At 39.3% G+C, this 23,077-nt stretch overlaps 1 protein-coding gene across 7 annotated transcripts in view; it reads right to left on the bottom strand.

Moving 5' to 3' along the window:
* Positions 1 to 23,077, bottom strand: part of LOC124151828 (SWI/SNF complex subunit SMARCC2-like) — a 41,392-nt gene that overhangs the window by 17,837 nt on the left and 478 nt on the right. For 5 of the 7 annotated variants that reach the window (XM_046524500.2, XM_046524478.2, XM_046524524.2 and 2 more), the window contains exons 2-18: positions 19,568 to 19,687; positions 17,937 to 18,022; positions 16,779 to 17,026; positions 15,966 to 16,035; positions 15,209 to 15,284; positions 14,331 to 14,414; positions 13,602 to 13,661; positions 12,744 to 12,841; positions 11,693 to 11,838; positions 9,547 to 9,635; positions 7,948 to 8,159; positions 7,012 to 7,125; positions 5,706 to 5,862; positions 4,059 to 4,178; positions 2,282 to 2,480; positions 1,336 to 1,458; positions 644 to 808 (exon numbers count right to left, since the gene is read on the bottom strand). In XM_046524500.2, coding sequence (XP_046380456.1) covers positions 644 to 808; positions 1,336 to 1,458; positions 2,282 to 2,480; positions 4,059 to 4,178; positions 5,706 to 5,862; positions 7,012 to 7,125; positions 7,948 to 8,159; positions 9,547 to 9,635; positions 11,693 to 11,838; positions 12,744 to 12,841; positions 13,602 to 13,661; positions 14,331 to 14,414; positions 15,209 to 15,284; positions 15,966 to 16,035; positions 16,779 to 17,026; positions 17,937 to 18,022; positions 19,568 to 19,687 — 2,167 coding nt within the window. The remainder of the gene's footprint in view (positions 1 to 643; positions 809 to 1,335; positions 1,459 to 2,281; positions 2,481 to 4,058; positions 4,179 to 5,705; positions 5,863 to 7,011; positions 7,126 to 7,947; positions 8,160 to 9,546; positions 9,636 to 11,692; positions 11,839 to 12,743; positions 12,842 to 13,601; positions 13,662 to 14,330; positions 14,415 to 15,208; positions 15,285 to 15,965; positions 16,036 to 16,778; positions 17,027 to 17,936; positions 18,023 to 19,567; positions 19,688 to 23,077) is intronic. The other 2 variants (XM_046524484.2, XM_046524493.2) reach the window with 2 other exon arrangements.

Genomic DNA, 23,077 nt, shown 5'->3' with positions numbered 1-23,077 from the left:
AGTGAAGAATTGGGATCGATGACATGCATCAACTAAGTCAGCGAGCCTGACCACCCGATCCCGTTAGGTGCCTTTTACGACAAGCATCGTCGCCTTTTACGGCAAGTATGGGTTGCTGAAGACCTATTCTACCCCGGATCTTCACGGGTCTATGTGGAGTAATTCAGTGCGTCAGCTGAAGTGCAATTGATTTGTGAAACAGGGCTCAGGGGTGGATCTTGATGTTAATCTGGGATCCAACCCCACAATCAGCAGGTTCTTCTGTTCCTTCTTTTAATGAGGTGAGGTGAGGTGAGGTGAGGTGAGGTGAGGTGAGGTGAGGTGAGGTGAGGTGAGTGATTATAGCTTAACACTGCATCAGCAATCTAGCAGCTATTCACTGCAGACCAACACAACTAATTTGAAGGGACTGAGTGATGAATTGAAATATTTCTCCATAAACATTTTCAGAGATCGATCATTACATGTTGTAAACTGCTTATATAAGACTGTAAAATTGACAAAACTAGTTACGATAGTAGACACTCCCAGTATCCAAAACAATAAAGAGCCATTACCAAAATCTCATCGGTGACAGATTTAGACTGTCAAAAGGAAACTGATGCCCTGTGATTTAAAAAGAGAATATAAAATGAATTATCACCCTTGATACCTTCTTCTTTCTCAGGGGCAGTTCCTGCAATTCCACTTTTCTCCAGACAGAAGGAGGCATCGACTGCCTTGCCTTCCTTTGTTGCCTCCTCGATCATCTTAGACTGAGCGTCGATCAGCGTTGGCGGAACCTCATCCTTCATTTTGGAGAACTCCTCTGCAACACAAGAAATAGCATTAATATTTCAAAATATTTTCCATGTGTTCAAATTAGAAGCTTAATATGTTTCCATACAGTGAAACCATGTTTGTCTGGACCCTGTCACAATGGACGTTCTTGTGGGGGACAAGATGCTACAAAGGAGTATCAGTGTTCGAAATAAGCGCCTGCCCGAAGGCCTGTGGCAGGTAGAGCTCGAGTCGGGCCAGTAGTTTCACAGTTGTATGGGTCCTTATGGCCTGCAGTAAATTTATGAGTCGATATTTATCACAATAAGCTGCTTTTGTTTTCATGCATATTTCTTTTAATTTCAAACACTGAGATCACTCTACACCAATGGTTTATTATTAATCTGGAAATGTGTCCGAGTATCGGGGTAAAATGACACACAATCAACCAAGTCATCGAGCCTGACCACCTGACCGCCTGACCCACTAAGTTGCTTCATACAACAAGCATAGGTTGCTGATCACCAGTTTTAACTCAGAATCCCCAAGCAGAAAAGTAAGTTGTGCATATCTTACCTAGGGCTGACTTGGCTGCTGCACTTGCGACTCTGGGGTCTACGATGGATGCAAGGAAAGCCACAGTCGACATGATGGGATTCCCACTCTGTGAGAAGGGGATGGGCTGGTACGTCAGTGGACCTGAAACATCACATGGCAAGAACTGCTGAGACTGTACACATGGCAACATATTCAGATTACATAATGAAGAAGGAAAACATTATGTTACTAACATTTTTTACCCATCCACTACAGGGATCACTGACAGATCTGTAAACGGACCATTAACTCACACATTTTGTAAACCATGGAATAGAAGGGTGGCTTCAACTGCCAGATGACAGCACAGAATTCTGTCTAAAACCTTCCTCCCTGACCCAAAGCAGTCACTGTGAATGAATGGCTGAGTGAGTTAGGCTTAACGCCCCTTTGAACAGTTTTTCACTTATATCAAGGCATGTCAACTTCATGTGGGAAGAAAGCATGAAGTGATGCTGGTCTTGAACGCTTACCACTTTTGTGAAAGGGGGCTGGCCCAGTCATCTAAGGTGCCGCAATTGGCTGTGCAGAGTTGCGTCCCTTGGGCACGCCAGAAACCTATGATTGTGAATTTGAATCCTGGTTCGCCCAGATTATGTTTCTAGGTTTGTCAGCACCATACCCGTGCTCGTGGGTTTCACCGAAGTGGTAAACGTCTGAGACCTACATCACTTTGGGCTTTCCTCCCACATTAAGCTGACATGCTGTGATATAACTGGAATACTGTTAAAAGCGGCGTTAAACCCGACTCACTCACTCACTTTTGTGAAACCCATGAACACAGGTTTGGTGCTGAACCTAGAAACAGAGTCAGGGGCAAGTTTGGAATCCATCAAGCTAACATAAAGCTCTGTGGCATCTTAGATGTCTTGGTCCCAGTGCCCCCGCTCTGTGAAAGACGCTATCTGGGGAGTGTTGGACTCACCGAGCTGCTGGTAGTCTTCCTCCAAGTACGGGTCCTCGATGGGAAGACGCAGGAAGTGAAGGATGCACTCGTCTTGGGTACGGCTGCCGACGTGCTCACACACCTTGTTCCAGTCATCCTTGTACATCTCCAGAGCCTCCAGTAACAGTAGCGTCTCCTGGTCCGTCCACTCACGCATCCGCGATGCTGCACTCTTGTCCTGTCACAACCATAGGGGAAAACTGATTAACTGCTCCTATTGATGATGATAAATTTATTCAGCATTTCCAACGCAATACAGATATAGATATTATGGTGTTCATTTTTCTACCTGTATAGCTCAACTATTGGATGTGACAAGGGCAAATGTCACATTACCAGAAACTCATTTCAACAGGCTTTCCCCTTATTGGAGCTATGGAGTTATCCATGGGGTAGAAAAAGTGTAATTTCATGTGAAAGAGAGTAATGTTAAGAGTGCTATACCGTGATGCTGGTTTTTGTTTCAACATTTTTGTGTCAGCATTGACACTAGTAATGTTACATGCATTGTATGAAATTCAGTTACGATGACAATGACCAACCGATCCCATTAGTCACCTCTTATGACAAACATAGTCGCCTTTTACAGCAAGCATGAGTTGCTGAAGACCTATTCTACCCCAGATCATAACGGGTCTAAAAACAGGGTGATAAGTTCAAAATGGCTCCACTTGCTTTTGTATGTCTAATTTGACTAAACTTTGAAATTGAATATCAATCCAAACATTGAAAAAATAGACAAAACATAATCTTAGTGCATAAACAATTTGTTTGAAATTAGCTGATTTAACACAGGAGTACAGTATTGGAATTAGGGGGTGCCAGGTCCTTGAGGTCTTCTCTATGCTCTTTTAGTCAAGGGACCTGTTAAATATGTGAACTTTAACACAAGGCATATGACAAGAACTACTTGACTTTCATACTTAATTAAGAACAATGGCAGCATATGCACTTCCTCATAAGGGTCAAACAAAGTAAGCTTTCCCAAGCCACAAAACCTAGCCATGGAAGATAATACAAGCCTGAAACAAAAACGTTTGAGTATGCAAGCCTGAACCTGGCTCTTGACATTATGATCAGTAGATCTTAGTAATAATGTATGGACCTACATTAGCAAGGCTTACTAGGCCAACGGCAATTTACAAGACACAGCCTATGAGCCAGTGGTTAAGTCACAGACTGTAACACAGATACTGATAATATTTTTCAAGCTCTATAATAACCAGCAGTTTATTTCAAATAATGAAACAATATGCTCCAAACACATGAGTGTGTGAATGAGTGAGTTGGGTTTAACGCCGCTTTGAACAGTATTCCAGTTTAATCACGACGTGTCAGCTTAATGTGGTGGGGAAGCCTGAAGTAATGCAGGTCTTAGACATTTACCACTTCCATGTAACCCACGAGCATGGGTATGGTGCTGATAAACATAGAAACATGACCTGGGCGAACCTGGATTCAAACGCACAATCATAGGTTTCTACATGCCCAAGCGACGTAATATGCACAGCGAATTGCGGCGCCTTAGACGACTGGGCCACCTGTGCCCCCTCTAAACACATGATGTAGTGAGTGAGTATGGTTTTATCCACTTTTAGCAATATTCCAGCAATATCACGGCGGGGAACACCAGAAATGGACTTCACACATTGTACCCATGTCGGGAATCGAACCCGGGTCTTCGATGTGACGAGCGAACGCTTTAACCGCTAGGCTACCCGACCTCCCCACATGATGGTATTAGTACAGCCCTTACCTTCAAGGCCTTCTTAGCATAGATGTCCATTCGGAGGCCAAACTTGCTCATATCCCTCTTTTCATCTTCTTTGTCCTCCGATTTCTCACTGAAGTCCATGATCTGCTGGGCTGCTGGTGGCTGTCAATATATGAGTTATTTACATTTATTTGTTGTTTAACAGTGCACTCAGAAATATGAGAACGAGAATGTCATTTTACTCACAAAAACAAACATCCCCCCGCCCCCAACTCCCCATTTTGTTTGATACAGTAGTTCCAGTTGTAAGTATAAATGTGTTTGCAAATCAAAAACAACAATAGCAAACAAATACCAGTACATATTCTGATTAATGCATTAATTAAGCAGTGTTACAGTTGATGCCATGCTGACTCTCTATGGCAGATAAGACTACTGAAATTGCAACAGCAGTTTGCATGATAGATTGTATTGTGCAAGAACAATGAGAAGGGTTGTGCTATGTAGAAATACTTTGTAAAAAATCCAAATTGTTTCCATGGAAACACAAGAAATTAAAAAGAAATAAAATAAAAATTGACAAATATGAAAAGGCAATAGTTGAGCATGCGATCATGTCTTGTATTTAGCAAAAATAGAAACAAAGCCCAGAATAGTAGTTTGAGATGTCATAATGAAATAAAATTTAGAAAAAAAAAAAAAAAATAGCAAAAGGCACCAGTTTAGCTGATGAGCAATGCATATGCCAAGCCTCTATGAAAAATGTTGAATGTTTTTATTCAAGTTATGGCCTGGTAACAATCCCTACCCTGTTTGAGACTAAGTCATTGAAATTGTTTCCATGGAAACAAAAGAAAATAGAATTTAGAAACAAATCAAAATAGCAAAGGGCACCACTTAAGCTGATGAGCAATGCATATGCAAAGTTTTGTAGAAAAACAAATTTTAATATATGGCTCAGAATAGGATGGGAAGGTCGACATAAAACAATAAGTCTCCTCCCCTTTTCATGAACTCGGGCAAAGTTATGGAAGCGCATATAAAAGGACTCTTTGTGCTGGTGTCAAAATTTAATAATCGATTGACAATGATGGTGGTTTGAACAGACAAACCAGTGATAGATATTATGAGCAACAACCCATGCAATCAACCAAATCACTGAGTCCAACCACACAATTTATTAAGTTGCCATGTAAGACAAACATGAGTTTCTGAGAAACAATTCTAACCAGGAAACCACACCGTGTTCTTCATGATGCACATAATAATGAGGATATAACCATTTTAGCTTTTGCAAGTTTGGTTAAAAAATACTTTGAAGAGGATTTTATTGAAGAATGAAAGACCACAGCGATGCAAGTCACAGATGAAATGAGGCCGTTGATAACGGTGAGCCTTACATTGAGGCAGAGCGCTGTGGTAGAAACCGTTTCTTTGATGCAATCTTAATGCTCATTGATATGAGCCCTGGCTGACTTCTCTCTTAGAGGACCAGGTTTTTCCTTGATTTGTCAGATAAAATAGAAACTACAAAGTGGCCTCATGCATTCACGGGTGTTCATGGAAATTAGGGTTCACAAGACCTTTTTTAAAGAAGTACAGCTTTTTATAGCTCTACAATACTTCAACACAGACCAACAGTCGCCGTGCTGTTTATTGTTCCCTGTGACGATATCAATGTGATGTTACCTGATTTGTCTTGGGTGGGTTGATGGGCTGCAGACCAGAGGGGGTGTCGGCAAGGATGTGGAAATGAGACGTGGGTGGGGGTCCCATGGGGGTGGGGCGGGTGTCGGCATCCACCTGGTAGTTGACTAGACCCCACTGTTCCAGGAATGCATGAACTCTGCCAGACATCAGATACAGACATCAATACATCACTTCACCACCATAATATAACCTGCCGGTACATCACACTTTTGAAACATCTTCCTCAAGAATAGCTTCTACTACTGACATAGCTACATTCATATATGATGGATAACATACACATGACTTGAAAGACATTTAACTATGTTTATAACGAACATGCTTATAACAAACTGATGGATATAATGAACTATTTCTTGGTCCTGTCCATTTGCTGTATATATTCTGTACATTTGCTTATAACTAACTACGGGTGTAACAAAATTGAAATAAGTGATCCCTTTGAGTTAGTTATAACCGTAATTTACTGTAGTAGAAATGATTAAATATGTATATAAGATGGCTATATGATAACTCGCATCGGAACTTCATGAAGTCGTAAATTGGACGATGTTATTTTTTAGTGGGTCTAATGTCTATTTGATCCCCAATGGGCAACACAGGTGCATGCAATGTCTTAACGATCTCATCCAAAAATGTGCGAGAGAAGACAATCCGTACTGGGATATAAGTACATATCGCCGTGACAATTGTAAGAATATAGAGGAAATACCAAACTTAACTCCTCTGTCCATAAAATGGACTTGTCCGACAATGCTGTCATTGAGTCACCATTATTCAAACATGGGTGAATATTTAAAAAGCTTGTACATTTTTTTAATATCCTTGAAGAGGCTGGACCTAATGTTGATATCTCATACAAAGCAAACGACTCGTTTATTATACAATAAACACATGGTTTATTTTCTCTGCAGTGTTCTTTTGTACGACAAACAACTCCCTCTCGTCGTTCATTTCTAACATAAAACATAGCATTCATGATTCCTGCACTTCTACAGCGATGCATGAGTGTGAGTGTGCATGCACTAGTCTGGACTAATGCCAGTCTTAAAGCACCACCCTGCAGAGATACCATGCTGCAGATTGAACACAAACACCCCAATCAGACACAGTGCACTGACTCCTAGTTGACCAGTCCTTGTTTTACCTCCTCAATAGCAAAGCGCCAGACAGTGTGATAAGTACCACCTTTTTACACATTTGGCCTGATGCAACAGTGGATGAAATCTTCAGCCTCCCGCTGTCCAGGCACATACTATCCACTAGACCACGGTAGGATACTTACCTCATTATTGCACAGACATCTCCAGCCAAGTTCCTCCTGCAGGCAGTGCTGGTCACGTATTCCGTCGGGTTGAGGCGGTACGTGTCAATCATGAAGTTGCGATATGCCATGTAGCTGCAAAAGTCAATTCATATGGAAACTTCCGGAAAATTGATTTGACAAATATTTATTCATTTCATAATAAAAAGGTAAATGTATCAGATTTTTGTATACAGATAATACAGTAATAATGAAACCCTTTTACTTAAAAATAGTGAGCGAGTAAATATGGTTTTACGTCGCTTTTAGCAATATTCAAGCAATATCACGGCGAGGGACACCAGAAATGGGCTTCACACATAGTACCCATATCCGGCATCGAACCTGGGATTTCAGCGTGACAAGCGAACGCCTTAACCACTAGGCTACCCGACCGCCCGTTACTTAAGAATAAGATGACAAATATGTAAACACATTTCTGAAAGACAGCTGTATGCCACTTATACAAGGGTACTGACTGCATTATGATGGATGGATCATTTTAGCGTTTTTCAAGATAAAAACCAAGTACAATATACCACAAAGGATTTGTTCAATTCAAACTCAGAAATATTCAACTACATGTTGGCAGTCTAGACATAATCAAGCATGTACACCATACTGGTGTGTGCTGACCAGTGATATTATAGATGTGAAACAATACATCGGTGCACTGGTGCACCATGAGTTTTCATGCGCCGATATGATACATGATACATTTTTTTCTGTATCAATACAAGACGATACACTTGCTAAAATACATTCCTCCTCGTTAAATGACCCTCGGGTTCTTTGTCAGTCAAAAATTGCAAAATATGTTGTAATTAAGGTCACGACTAAAAATAGCCGCAAAGAATAAGTGTCTACAGCTTGCCTTTCCTTTTGAACCTTCACTTCCTTTTGAACCAAATCACTTACATTTCTGGCGTTTTTGATTTGTTCTTTCCATTGAAGAATTCAGGCAGTGCTCGTCGCTCGATGGCGTGGATGCTGTTGTAGTCGAACCAGGCGGAGTAGCTGGGGATGACGATGTGGTGAGTCTGTTCCGTCAGGTTGTCCTCCTGATCCTCCTTGTCCTTCTTGGACCCCTCGTCTGTTGTGGATCCGGTCTCTGCCCGCTCCGGCTCAACCTGGGGAGAGGGAGAGGGGGATTCAGGTTTTTGTTTCTTTGTAGTTTCACACCATGTTTTATTTGAAGAGACAGAGCCAAGCCAACTTCTGATCTAATGCAATTCAACCAGCTGGGAGCTTAGATATGCCATTCATCAGAAATACCATTTCTTTTCATTTCTCAATCATCCCCTGCACCATCTTCCCGAGGCAAGTGAGTTAACTGACTATAAAAGTCCAGTTTCCACCCTTGCCGAACTAGGCTGGGATTATGGAGTTCGATTTTGGCTGGACTAACGAGTCTATGCATAGTCAAACCAAATTCGCGAACCGAAATCAAAATCTGGTTCGTAAACTGTCATGCTGAGTTCGGTTGATTGCAGGATTTGCAAAGCATGTGCATCGCCAACTCGTTGTCAACAGATATTGTCCAAATCTTTTCATGTTTGTTATCAAGGTGCTCACGTGATTTGATGTACTTCGCGAAGTAAGAACCGTTTATCACAAAATAGATCTTGATGGTCGATCAGATCGTCTTGACTAGGCGCCACCATATTGTTTGAAGCAAATGCATGTGATACGAGAGCTGGAATCTGATTGGTCCATATGGGAGAGGCATAGAATGGACATAACTCGTAATAGCCACTGGTGGCGCTACGATCGAGCCCAGGAATTCCAGCCTAGTTCGGCAAGGGTGGAAACTGGACTTTTAAAGTCAGTTAACTCTTTTGCTTTGGGAAGATGCCCCTGCACTAACTGAATCCCTTTTTAACATAATCTTGTTGAATTTCAAATTGCAAAATGAGTATCTGATTTTCAGTTTCTGACATTCAGACTGACTAATGAGAGCTGTCTGCTGTAAAACACATGGTTGTCGGTGAAACACTGTGTTCTGCATCATATGAATAGTGCTGATAGTTCTGCAAAGTCTGTTCTTGTCTATTTACTTAAATAGATTACAAGTTCCCCCTCGTCAGATGGCCTACATGTAATTACTGAACCAAAGCACATGTACTATCGTACCTTTCACTTCAGTGGAAAATACGCCAACAAACAGTTTACCGTTTAATGTTCTTGTTCCACGAAGTGATCTCAGTATCACATTCTACTGTCGTAAGTGTTTGATTTTGTTTATATGTTTGTTTAACGCCACACACAGCAATATTTCAGCTATCGGACGGCGGTCTGTAGATAATCAAATCTAGACGATTGTGAGCAACGATCCATGCACAATGACACACATCAACCAAGTTAGCTGACAACCACTTCATTTGCTGGCCTCTTACGACCAGCATAGGTTGCTGGGGGCCTGTTCTAACACTAATATTCATTAACACTGTCAAAAATATTATTACTTCTACTCTGGACCTTCACCGGTCGAGTGACAAAGAATGAGCGAGGACTGACCTTGTCCCCTTGGTCCTCTTCTATGTCCATCAATGTCCCTCCCTTGATAGGCTGCAGCTCACTGTCCTTCTGACTCCGGGATCCAGGTACTGTCAACAGGGACACAATACTTATTTATTTTCGAACCAAAGCATGTGGTTAAAAGCAAATTGTAATATCAAAGTCTGATTCATCTGATCAGCTGAGGGGGCACGGGTGGCCCAGTCGTCTAAGGCGCCGCCATTCGCTGTGCAGAGTTGCGTCCCTAGGGCAAGCCAGAAACCTATGATTGTGGGTTCAAATCCCGGTTCGCCCTGATTATGTTTCTAGGTTTGTCAGCACCATACCCGTGCTCATGGGTTTCACCGAAGTGGTAAACCTCTGAGACCTGCATCACTTCGGGCTTTCCTCCCACATTAAGCTGACACGCCGCGATATAACTGGAATACTGTTAAAAGCGGCGTTAAACCAAACTCACTCCCTCACTCTGATCAGCTGACCGTAATCAGCTGTCTAATAAAGTGTTGTGGCACTACAAAACTGTAAGAAACACAGGGCCCCAGTCTAATTGGCCTGATATTGATATGACAAGCTGTCATTACTCGTCATCCATCAGAGAAATCAGCCTACAGAATTCATCCAAGACAACTAAATTGTCCTCAGGCCTCAAAGTTTACATTTTTACCAAGTAGCCATATGGCTACAAGGTTTTTTTCTAGGTAGCCAGTGGTAAAAGAAAGAAGTCAAGCCAATAGTTTTGGTAGCCAAAAGCATTTGAAATGATCTTTTATCAAATAACTATTATATGTACAAGTCATAGCACAAGTCTTGGAATTGTATATTAGTGGAAACTGTACTTGAATTTTGTTTTTTTGCTTATCCAATAAATTATCAACTAAAATATAATACTAATTACATCGATAGTAATGTATTTCAGTTCATTGTTGACTTTAGGAGGAATTATTTGCGAGTACAATTAGTAGCAGACATGTTTATTTTTGTGTCTACATATGTGTAGCAATAAAATTTAGTCGCCACAAGATATTTTTAAAGGTAGTCATTTGGCTACCACTGAATTTTAGACAGTAATCAAATTGAAATTTGGGTCCCATTGGTGACTGTTTTAGTCGCAACTTTGAGGCCTGGTCCTGAGGACAAGTCAAAATCCAATGATGGTATAGTACTCATTGACAAGCAGCAGTTGAGGGCTTTGATTTTGAAACAGCTCTCAATGATTCATTTTTTTCTAGATATTGTAACTCAATAAACTGACAGTAGTAAACATTATTGTCTCGTTCAAGCAGGACTATATTCACTGTGATCAAATCCCTTCATGTTAACTACAAACGATATCCAGAATGAAGTAAAGAATAAATCTTACAAGCCATATAATTCACACCCAAATACATGTCATTCAAGCTCACTCAGATGACATAAAGCAATCTTTGCACTCAAAATCATTTTATTATAAATGCTTTCCTTCCAAGCCACATTCAGTCTGCGACTTTGGCCACTACTGAACCCAGAATCTAGTACAATTCTGTTAGGTCCAGTAAGCTCAGCTAATATTAGTCCACATAATAACACTATAATATGCTGAAAATGATATTAAGAGCCATGTTCAAGTTAGTAGACTCTTAACTTTTGGCACAGACAGCATTCAACCTCATCAGTTTTCAAACCTGCACACCCATTAATCCCTGAAGGCAAGGATGTGTACAGATGAAGTTGAATGTGACTTCCTTCACATCAGCCACAAGGCCATGACTTCCTTCACACAAGGCCATGACTTCCTTCACATCAGCCACAAGGCCATGACTTCCTTCACATAAGGCCATGACTTCCTTCACATCAGCCACAAGGCCATGACTTCCTTCACATAAGGCCACAACTTCCTTCCCATAAGACCACAACTTCCTTCCCATAAGGCCATGACTTCCTTCACATAAGACCACAACTTCCTTCACATAAGGCCATGACTTCCTTCACATAAGACCACAACTTCCTTCCCATAAGGCCACAACTTTCTTCCCATAAGACCACAACTTCCTTCACATAAGGCCATGACTTCCTTCACATCAGCCACATGGCCATGACTTGCGTCACATAAGGCCATGACTTACTTCATATAAGGTTATGACTTCCTTCACAGAAGACCATGACTTACCTTGTTTGGCAATGGCGACCTCCTGGATGTTGGGTTCTGGGGTAGGCTCCTCCATGTCCTTGGTCAAATCTTCCTCCTCTTCATCCCGAGTGGACCTCTTCTTAGTAGAACTGAGTCCTGGTGTCCGTCCACTAGATGGGTGAATACTTCATACTTAAGTTAGTGAATCCCTCACAGTCCAGGAATAGAAATGGTACCACAGGGCACTATTCAAATTTTGATCCATATTCGAAATATGGAATCTCTTCTCACCATGAACTAGATAATAAGCAGTCGTAAATCAAACAAATGCCTCATTCCTTTTCACTGCACTTGAAAATTCAATGTCTGAATCCCTAGGTTTATTCAGTGAATCGTATTTGGCATTATTTCTTTTCAAAATCTCATGTACCATGTATCTTTCCTGTTTACTTGTGTGAAGTACATTTTATTTTGTCACTAGATTGGTATTACTTGCAAAAGTACCTTCAATACCTTAATTGTTTTCCGGAATAAACCCAAATTCTTAATTAAAAACACCGAATAATCCTATCTTCAAAACATTCCATCACAAAGTTTCACTCACATATATGTAAGTACTTGAATCAGATTCAACAGTATTTCAGTTACATCATAGTGTGTCAGCTTCAGGGAGGGAAGCCCAAAGTGATGCAGGTCTTTAACACTTTGATGAAACCCATGAGCACAGGTATGGTGCTGACAAACCAAGAACAAAACCAACATGATCTTGTAATTGAAGCCACAATCAAAGGATTTGAGCATACAACAGGGTTGCAACATAGCACAGTCAACTAGCACCTTCGACAACTGGACCACCCGTGTCGGTTATTCTCACAAGTTAATAACAGGACCAAGGTCTAAGACCCATTAAAAGGTGTGTCACCATCTTTGAGCAATGTGCATCATTTGGCTCTATGTTTCCGGAATCTGGAGCATAATTTTCACGGGTAACTGGTCACTGGACCACATGTATTCACATCAAGCTCTCAATAAATCCACTTATATTCAACAAAGTTTTCTATCTGTACATCAAGTCACATCTGAAACCCACCTCTTCCTCTTCTTTTTCTCTGGCACTGGCGACGGTGATCGTTTCCTCTTCCCCTTTTTGTCTTTCTTATCTCTTCGGTCAGGGTCAGGGTTGTTCAGCTAAAAAGTTGAGAAATTAATAAAGATGAAAAACTTAAAACTTAACTCCACTGCATCCAAATAGCATTCAAAAGATCATAATATTCTTGGTTCTCTGAACTTCTCACATGAAAACACCATGCATGAGTGCTTTTTATTTCTGTCTTACTGCAAATTAGGGATCCTCACAAAGCAACAAGATAAAATTTCTAAAATGTCATACAAAAATATATTTAAAAAAAAGTTAAAAATATTGTTACCAAAACCAATATTCCTTAAATCTTATTTCTATTTGTCACCAAATGACACAACTCACAGGTGTATTAGTACTGTGCTGTTTAACGCCTCACTCAGCAATATTCCAACTATGTGGCGGCAGTCCATAAATAATCGAGTCTGGACCAGGCAATCCATTGATTGACACCATGAGCATCGATCCACGCAATTGGGATACGATGACATGCATCAACCAAGTCAGCAAGCCTGACCACCCGATCACGTTAGTCACCTCCTACGACAAGCATAGTTTCCTTTTGAGGCAAGCATGTGTTGCTGAATTCTACCCCGGATCTTCACAGATCTGAATTAGTAGTACAAGAAGAAAAGCAACAACATGTTTCCTGAGGAAACAAAGAAGTTATCACTTGACATGCATCAACCAAGTCACCTGACCACTTGATCCCGTTTACCGCCTCTATGACAAGCATACTATCGTTTGCCATTATCTTTCATACAAGAAGTTACATCAACTGTAAAAATGCATATCCAGACCAATACTTACATCTTCCAAAGTCAACTTCAATCTGTTTGATTTCTTGTACTTTTTATTGCTGCCATCAGCCTGAAAGCCAGAAGCGGTGACATTTCATAATATGTAGAATAGAGTAACATTTGCCTTAACATCAGATGTTTAACACCACAATAAACATCATTCATTGTGTAAGTGTCTCAGCATTATGTGGGTCGAAAGGCCAAAGTAATACACACACATTTCCATGGACGTGTATTTTTTTTTTAGCCTACTGGATTTGGCGTAACAATCATCCTGGGCACTTAGAAAATCGACAAAGGAGGTGCCTTTTAAATTTGCTTTCAGAGATTGAGCTAAAGTGAACAAACAAAATCGATCATATTTACTAGGCAATTATATGCCCCCTCTATGCTCCTGTTTTCTGTAATAAATATTTATGTACAGTCTAAGTAGAGGAGGCTTGTTGAGATTACCTATAGGTTGATCTAAAAGTAGGCTAGGGAGTGCTTATTGAAGCAGGGCTCTCAATATGATGAATACGATAATCACAACCAAACACAACATAAGTAGCACAAATTGCAATGTCCTTATATATACGCATATACGTAGTAAAACAAACAACATAAAATAACATAGTACAGTCAATATAGTCAAACATATGAATTCTCCAGACACACAAAATAAGTTGAAGAATTTTGTTTCTTCGCACCTTTACATTTACATGAGACTTTCTACAAGGTACAAGATGTCGATACGTACATTGAATTCATCCTCAACCAAATAATCCTCTTCATTCATCCATTCATTGAATTCCTCCAAGTCCAGCAGCCATCGTGCACTCACCTGAAGTGCATCGTAGAACATGTAATACCATTATCAAGGATGGGTGTCAATGTATTGTCAAACACCAGGTTATGTTGCAATACTATCACGATATACATGGTATTGTATCATTTTAAATCTGGAACTCAGAAACATAAATCCAGGGATAGCGCCATGTTTAGGCCCTGGATGTTTACGATCGTGGTTGACGGAAATGTTCGAAATAATACAAAAGAACATAAGGGGGTTAATGATGAACGAATCATGATGAGAAACAAATTCCTTTGTATTTCAAAGATATTTGCGAAGTTTATAACTAAAACACCAAAATTGATATTTAAAATCACCCGATACACCAACTTGTAAACAATAATATTGTGGTATGTATTTTTGAATACAAGAACAATAGTTTACCAGTATACCAGTAATACTGTGCAACCATAACTACCGTATTATATATCTTATGAAACCTCATTTGTACTTTAATGAAATGAAGAACAAAAATAATTAACACCTAAACACTGTTAGATATAAGTACTCATGTTCTCTTATATCCTAATAGAACAAAGAGGGTTTAGAAAACAGATTGATAATGAACGACATCCTTGAGAAGGGAGATAACCCAAAGATGAATTACCTCCCTTACAAGTGTCAAGATTCTGAAGAATGTTTCAAAAGCCTGGACATTTCAAATACAGGCACATTTTGCGCTGAAATGAATTGCAAACACATATTTGCACTTATTTCTTAATGAAAATGTCCAGGTCCAATAAGTATGTGGACATTTTCTGATGCCTATTTTCACAGTTACAAACCTCGAAGGCACCCTGGTGCGAGTATGGGGAGTCTGGATCGTAGTCAATATTAGTATCAGTCACCCACGTGTCATAGCTGAAAACAAAACAAACCTTTACAATGTGTCATACTTAATGGGCCTTTCAACTGGACTAGTTTGTAAATATCAAAATGCGGGTTAATCGTGTATATAACAAAAATACATCTGGGCACAGGTGAGTGAGTGAGTTGGATTTGAAGCCGCTTTTAACAGTATTACAGTTATATTACGGCGTGTCAGCTTAATGTGGGAGGAAAGCCCAAAGTGATGCAGGTCGCAGACGTTTACCACTTCGGTGAAACCAACAAGCACAGGTATGGTGCTGACAAACCTAGAAACATAATCGGGTCGAACCAGGATTCAAACCCACAATCATAGGTTTCAGGCGTGCCCAAGGGACGCAACTCTGGCACAGGTACTAACGACATGGGGGTAAAAAAAGTGACCAGCACAAGACCCTATTATTGTTCCACTGGTATGAATCCATTTTATCGGACACCTTCCACAATTTTGGTAAGGGATGAGGTGAGGTTAAATGATGTTTAACATCGTGTCCCAGGCAAAAGTGACCAGCATGAGGTGGCAATACAAATGCAAACAGTCATTTATTCTGCCTATTTTGAGATTTATTACTGTATTGTTCAAATAGTAATGCTGTGGTGTTTGGCTAATATATGAGTACAAAAGAACATGGATGGGTATGTGGTAGAATGCATGAGAAGTGTTTCACTCCCTACCTGTCAGGGTAGTACCACCAGTGTACCAAGGAATGACGATCCCTCTTTAGCACTGGTCGGAAATACTCGTCTGAAAAATAGAAAAACATGTCCTTGACTGAATGCAATGAATCAATCAATAAACAAGGAGTAGGTTTGCGAATTCCTTTTTACACTGCAATCAGATATATTGCAGCAATCGAGGGGTAGTCAAGCATGCGCCCCACCACCGTTAACATAATTGAATCACAATGTTACACGATCAGTTCCCACATTGAAATAATTTGATCATCATTTGACTGGCTATCTACTCCTATACTCCCCCAGGGGGAAATGTCTGAAGTTAATTGCAGGTAATGAAAAAGTAACCCATATTCATAACTATTTCCAACTAATAGTGGTGGAACGATACAACACATCACAAGCATTTTTTACATCCCAATACCAGTATTTTATTTTTTGCTTGTTCAAACTAGTATGTAAGCAAACAAAGAGTTGTGTACCATTAACCTGGGACATAAACAAGTATACATAAACAAGTATACTATTGCCGCCATGACCATAACACAAGATGCGCAGTAAAGCAGTGTGCACATAAGAAAGTAACTGTGTGCTATATTGGATTGCATTGTTTTAAGCATGTTAAGTATTAAGATTTTCTGATTTTTTTTAAAATGAAAAAACAACAGGCTTTATGATGATGCGGGTGGTGCCTTAGAACCAAGATTATTATTTTTATCAGCGTTACATACCATATCAAACCAGCATATGACATATTAAGACTTTAAAAAGTCACTCAAACTAGCTGTTCTACAACTGAACACTACTGTTTACCATTAGGTGGAGGGTGGGATGGCAGTGTGTGCACAATGTGAGTGGCGTCGTCAGCATCGTCACACATCGTGCCCTGGTGCCTCTTGATGATGTCCTTGAGTTTGGGGATGAGGATCTTGTCCACGTCAGGGCGGATGAAGATGGAGGGAGGTGGCAAGCACTTGCTGGAGACGAGCGCCTTCTCGATCTGCATAAACATCTCCACGTTCCTGTCCATTCGGGATGGAGACTGGAAGTCGAATCTTCTCCTGCAAACAACCCATGATGTGAAGTGCCTCACCATAACAATATACTATTAAATTGAATGTGTATCTGATGTAGGCATGTCATGATTCACCAATACATCAAAATTATTCTCAGACGACATAATACAAAGTTACCAGTATCGATTCATATCAAAATCCTGTATCACATATGGACTTACTTAGTTTATTTATTACAAAGAATTTGCTATTTTATTTCATAATAGAAACTACTTATGTTGACGAACTAGTCCGAAATATAGTATTGATTGAACATGTTGAAATGAGACATTCATATTTTTAAACACTTGCACAAAGTGATCTTAGTGCTAAGATGATCGTAACTCCCATACTTTAACATAGGCTTACGATAGTCGTAGCGCTAAGATCGATGTGTGCAAGTGGGTCCAGATATTCATGAAGTTTCAAGCCTTCCTTAATAGTGGTTATGCCCTATGAACATGATGAAAAACAAATTCATAAAAAATTGCAATGAATTAAGTATCATGAGATGGTCGTATCGTGACATCCCTAATCTGATGAGTTATATGCATTATGCAACGAAGCAACCTTCATAATTGGACATAACTATATAACATTGATTTGTTTGTTATTTAATGCAGCACTCAGCAATATTCCAGCTATGTAATATCAACAGTGTGTAAATAATCAAGTCTGGACCAGGCAATCCAGTGATAAATATTGTGAGCAACGATCCCCGCCTTTGGGGTAGGTTGATACAAAATCAACCAGGTCACCAAACCTGACCACCCGACCCGTTTGGGCGCATTTCACAACCAGCATAGGTTGCAGGGGACCTTTTCTAACAGAGAATCCCCATGGGGATGGATATTGACACTGTCAGCATTAAACCACCACTATCACATTCCATACATTGATATATAGTATAACATACCATCCTTGGTCACTTTTGAATTTGAAGACGGCAGCAAAAATCTGACAAAGTCCACCTCCTGCCTTGAAGTCGAGGAAACATTTCATCTACAAACAAAATTACTGAGAATCAGCTCAGTGACATTGATCAACTTGAGGATGGTTTCATCCCCAAACGCTTCTAATAACTGATACAAAGAATACATGACATTCAAATGATGGATAGCAACATCTATTATTCTTTGTCACATTATTTCATAGCTACTGTTTGCTCCTTCACCTGATAAAGGAGACAGAAGTAGCTCTGAAATGTTGTGACAAAGAACAAAATAAGTTGCTATACATAGAAAATGTCATGTACTCATGTTCTCCAAACTTCTAAATGCTTATCAAAGACTTCAAACAAAGAACTGTTTAATCTGAACAGACCAATGAAGACAGAGCACTTGAAACAGTTTCATAAATCTTTAAAGCTATTCCACTTTAAATATGGACATCTCGATTATTAACGACTGGTTCAAAACATTAAACACAACCGATATAAGATGCTGGACGTTCCACATAAATAGCTGCATTCACTGATACATATAGAAGTAAACAAAACATATCCTGGAGTCCACGCAATTGGAATACAATGACATGCATCAAACCAAGTCAATAGTCTGACCACCCGATTCTGTTAGTCGCCTTTTACAACCTACATGGTCACCTTTTACGGCACTTACATGTGATGAAGTCTCACTGACTGAATCTCAGTGAATGATATAAACAAATACTGATGGCAATGAAAAAGGGAACGCTTAGTTTCAGACACAGAAAAATGCTATGCTGTCATGGGTTCCTAGCCTTGTCTTCTAAACACGAGTGAGAAACAATGCACATAAACACATCTCAACAGAAGCTTTGGCACATGCAAGACATGATGCAATGGGTACAAAGACCCATATGCTTGCTGAGAACATTCATGGACAAAGTAGAGGCTATAATAATTCCACTACAATGCCAACACAGTACATGAATGTAGGGCAAACATGGCAGGCCATCAGGGAGACATGTGGTGGGATGCCCATTTGCCAAACAGTTGGGGACAAGCCATCTTCCCAAGGCAAGGGAGTTAACTAACTCCGGCTTCTACCCTTGCTGAACTAGACAGGAATTATGGAGTTATATCTTGGCTGGACTAACGAGTCTATGCATATTCCAATCAAAATCGTATAATGAAATTTGCATTCTGTTCGTCAGATTTCGGTTGTTCGCAGTTTTGTTTTACAATATGGATCTTGATTATCAATCCGATTGTCTTGACTGGGCGCAGCCATTTTGTTTGAAGCAAAAGCAAGTGATATGAGAGCTGGAATCTGATCGGTCAATAGGAGGGACATAGAAGGGACATAACTTGTAACAGAAATCCCAGCCTAGTTCGGAAAGGAAGCAAACTGGACTTTTATTTCCATCAGTACATGTTGTTTTGTTCAGCTTCTATCAAGTCTAAAAATTGTTCACAAACAACAGACAAAACACAACAATGGTGTTATTTCAATCCGGAATTTCCTTTTCTGTACCTTGTTAGACAACGGCTCAACATTTCTTTTACATCATAATGTTGTGGACAATGCAATTGTGTGCATATACATGACATAGGGTATTACTTACAGGCAATTTAGTAAGTGCTGGGTTTGTTTGGGATTTTCCAAATGCATCTTCTTGAAACTGTAATAGTTGAATGACGAGACTTGACAGGCCTTTGTTGGTGGGGGGATCGGCCTGAGTATACTGAAAGAAGAAATCACATCAACATGACCAACAGTGTTTCTGGTGTCATTTTCAACAAGAAAAATACTCGTCAAGGCATCTTTGCCTCAGTTCCGATTTCAAAACAGAAATTCTGAATGTATTTTATAAACACACATTAGGCATTACTCTTTTTATTTCCTAATGTGACAGAGTGTCAACATGGAGACCTGAAGGTCAGTGGTATGATCCCTGTGATACTGTGTTCCAATGGGGTATGAAAGTTAAAACTGTTGCTTTTTAGTAATGACTATTGGCCTGAATATTGTATTGATATATAGGTCCTTGACAGTGGTACAAGGAGCTATACTAAAACTTCACCAATACAGTTAAATAAAGAAATTGTTGTCCATAAATTGTGTCTACTTTGTCCATCAAAGTTATTTCTGATTTGTCTGATGATGCAAGTGGTTGAACAGGCATATTAATATAGCAAACTAACAAAAGCTGGCAATAGTTATAAACGCCATGAAAAAATATTCTAAAACAACATCAAATCAAAACTTGGGACTTCAACATGTTCAAGGTAAGAGCTCCAGATAAACTGCATATCTGCGTAAAATACGCTTTAGAAATGCAGAAATATGCAGTAAAATAAAATCCAAGCGTATTAAATACGCAACGAACATTACAGATACGCTACAAAAATAAAACTTGTGCGTATCATCAAAATAATGTGAAGTAACCCTGCGTATTCGATTAGCAAATCAGCAACTTAAGTCTTATTTTGAAATTATAAACGGGCATTCCGTCAACTTTGCCAAACTCCACGATGACAGTTACATCATGATGATCATTTGCCATCACACTTTCTTGTGGAAGTATCGTGGTATTTTTGAGTCCTATAAAGCTCTTGAACTCGCAGGACACCAGTTTGCAGGGACTAGATGAATAGTGTTTTTAAATATTTAACTTAAATACCCACATGTGAAAAAACTAGTGGGTAGTAGAAATTTGAATACCCAGATGGAATGATACCCAATGATTTTAAAATGCATGGGTAAAATACCCACAACACCAAAAGCTTATCTGGACCTCTGTTCAAGGTTGTGGTAAAAGTATGTGTTCTGCCTAGAAACTTCAGCAAAAATACATGGGGTCATTTTCAAAACTTATGGGGCCACATTCTGAGAGATCATATAAAACTTAAAACCTGTTATGCATGTTATTTGTGCAAAATCATCGTCCTTGATTCACGTTAGGGATTCACAGGATGTTTAGCACAGCATCTTTTTCAGATATTACATATTGCAGCAACAATGTCCGATGTCATATATCCTCAAACATATATTGTTTGGGATCACTGTCATTAGCATGATTGTCTCTTCAACATTGTTCAAGGTACTCTTTATAAAATTAGAATTTAGCTCTTTCAATAGAATTAGATTTCACCTGACTTAAACGAATCTGACATGTTATACTTATAGTAGTTCTTTCTAATTTTTTATTGGTACTATGTGTAGTCACGAAGTCTGGATCATTGAAAATTTCTACCATTCTCAGTTTTTCTCCCTTTCAAAGTCTGTCACCATAATCACAATGTTTCGCTAACATCACTTCTGCGATACTGGTGTCATTTGAAGCAGAAACACCTTTGACGTTATCAGAAGTTGGTTTAGGCTGTGTTGACAACAAAAAGAATTCAAACATTGATCTGAACCTTTTCTGACCGACTGTTCACAGATTTTGCTGTTTTGCCATGGTTTATTAATTACGGTAAAGAACAAATGAAAATATGATATCGTTATTTACATAAATGTTTAAGCTCAATTCTGATTGGACCATTTGTGATGTTCAGTCAATGAGTGAGTGAGTTTGGTTTTACGCCGCTTTTAGCAATATTCCAGCAATATCACGGCGGGGTCAAGGTCAATGAAAGCCTCTGATAGTAAAGTGAGACAAATAAGGCAATGAAAATCAGAGCGTTTACCTTCAATGATCGAAGCAGCTGTCTGAGTGATGTAAAATGTCTGAGACAGTCAGTGACACCCATAATTATTAGGGCTTGGGTGATACACCAACTGTGTGATCTGAATCACAATACATTGCTCGAGATCCTATACGTATCACAATACATGCATGTGCTTTTTATCTCTGGTGAGTAAGCCATCATTTTCACAGACAAGACGGTCAAATACCTGGCACACTGATGATTTACAGTTGGCAGTGTCAAGTCTGGCGGAATGGATGAAAATATTTACATTTTCACCCCATTTTTTTCATATCAATTGGAGTTTGGTGTAACACTTGTTAAAGCAAATGTTTAAGGAATGAATGAATATATTTTTACACAGTGTGCGACTGTGATCGATATTTGTATTGTGGCGTAAAAAATCACAATCCACTGATGCATTGGTGTATCGTCCCACTACTACAAATTATCAAAAATAAACCCATCTTCATGAATGCACCTGAGCGTAAATGTTATGCGCCAATCAATAAATTATTCCGAGAGGCTGCTGCCTCGGTAGAACATTTTGTGTAAGTAAAATGAACTCAACGTAATCATGGTAATGAAGTATCTGGCATAATGCATTTCTTCAGATGTTCTTATATTCAGAGGTAGTTAAACATTGTATTCAATACAATAATGCCTCACACAGATGGTTATTGTGTTCAAGACCTTATCTCAGAATTGAGTCTAAATGCTTCTTGCTGACACATTGGGAAACAAGTAATATTTTGTTAAAACATTATTAAAACAAGATATTTAAAAAAAATTTATATACTGACTTATTTCAGACAGGTATGTTAACATTGCATTCAATAATGTAAACTAAGCATGAAAACTGTCTTCTCATTTTTGGTCCTCTATCAGTGAAATATGTGACACCTCTACAAACCTATATCATTAGTTAGAATATATTAATCATCTTCACATGAACTGAGAGTTTTGCGAATTTTTCTTACTTGGCTCTGATATAAGCCTCTGAGCAGATCTAGATAAATCCCTGGTGATAGGATTCATGGACATACAACTTGATACTGTTACATAGGATATAATTTGTCAGCAAATGTGTGTGTACATTTATTTAGAAGCTTTATTCCAGTAATTAATTAAATATGTTCCTCCATGAATATTGTCATGATGTTTATCACATGCTATTTAGGCTTCCATTCATCTGGGATAAATACTTGTGGACTCCAACAAGCCTCTTACTTTCCTATCGGGCCCCTAATACGTCTTCTATTTAATTTTAACCATAGTTCCAATGTTTAATTAGTTTCTAGGCTTCTACATATTTAGCTTGGATATATGAATATTAAATGATTATCACTGGGCGATGCTTCTCCAGGTCAAGGCAATGTTTCCATCATGTTCTATCTGTTTAGTTTTTACCTTCATATCAAATATAAACCCTCAACAGGTTC

Source organism: Haliotis rufescens, unplaced genomic scaffold (genome assembly GCF_023055435.1).
Source record: "Haliotis rufescens isolate VD_foot unplaced genomic scaffold, xgHalRufe1.0.p SCAF_4, whole genome shotgun sequence".
Taxonomy (NCBI): Eukaryota; Metazoa; Mollusca; class Gastropoda; order Lepetellida; family Haliotidae; genus Haliotis; species Haliotis rufescens.
The sequence above is the reverse complement of the archived record's forward strand: the minus strand, read 5'-3'. Positions and strand labels throughout refer to the sequence as shown.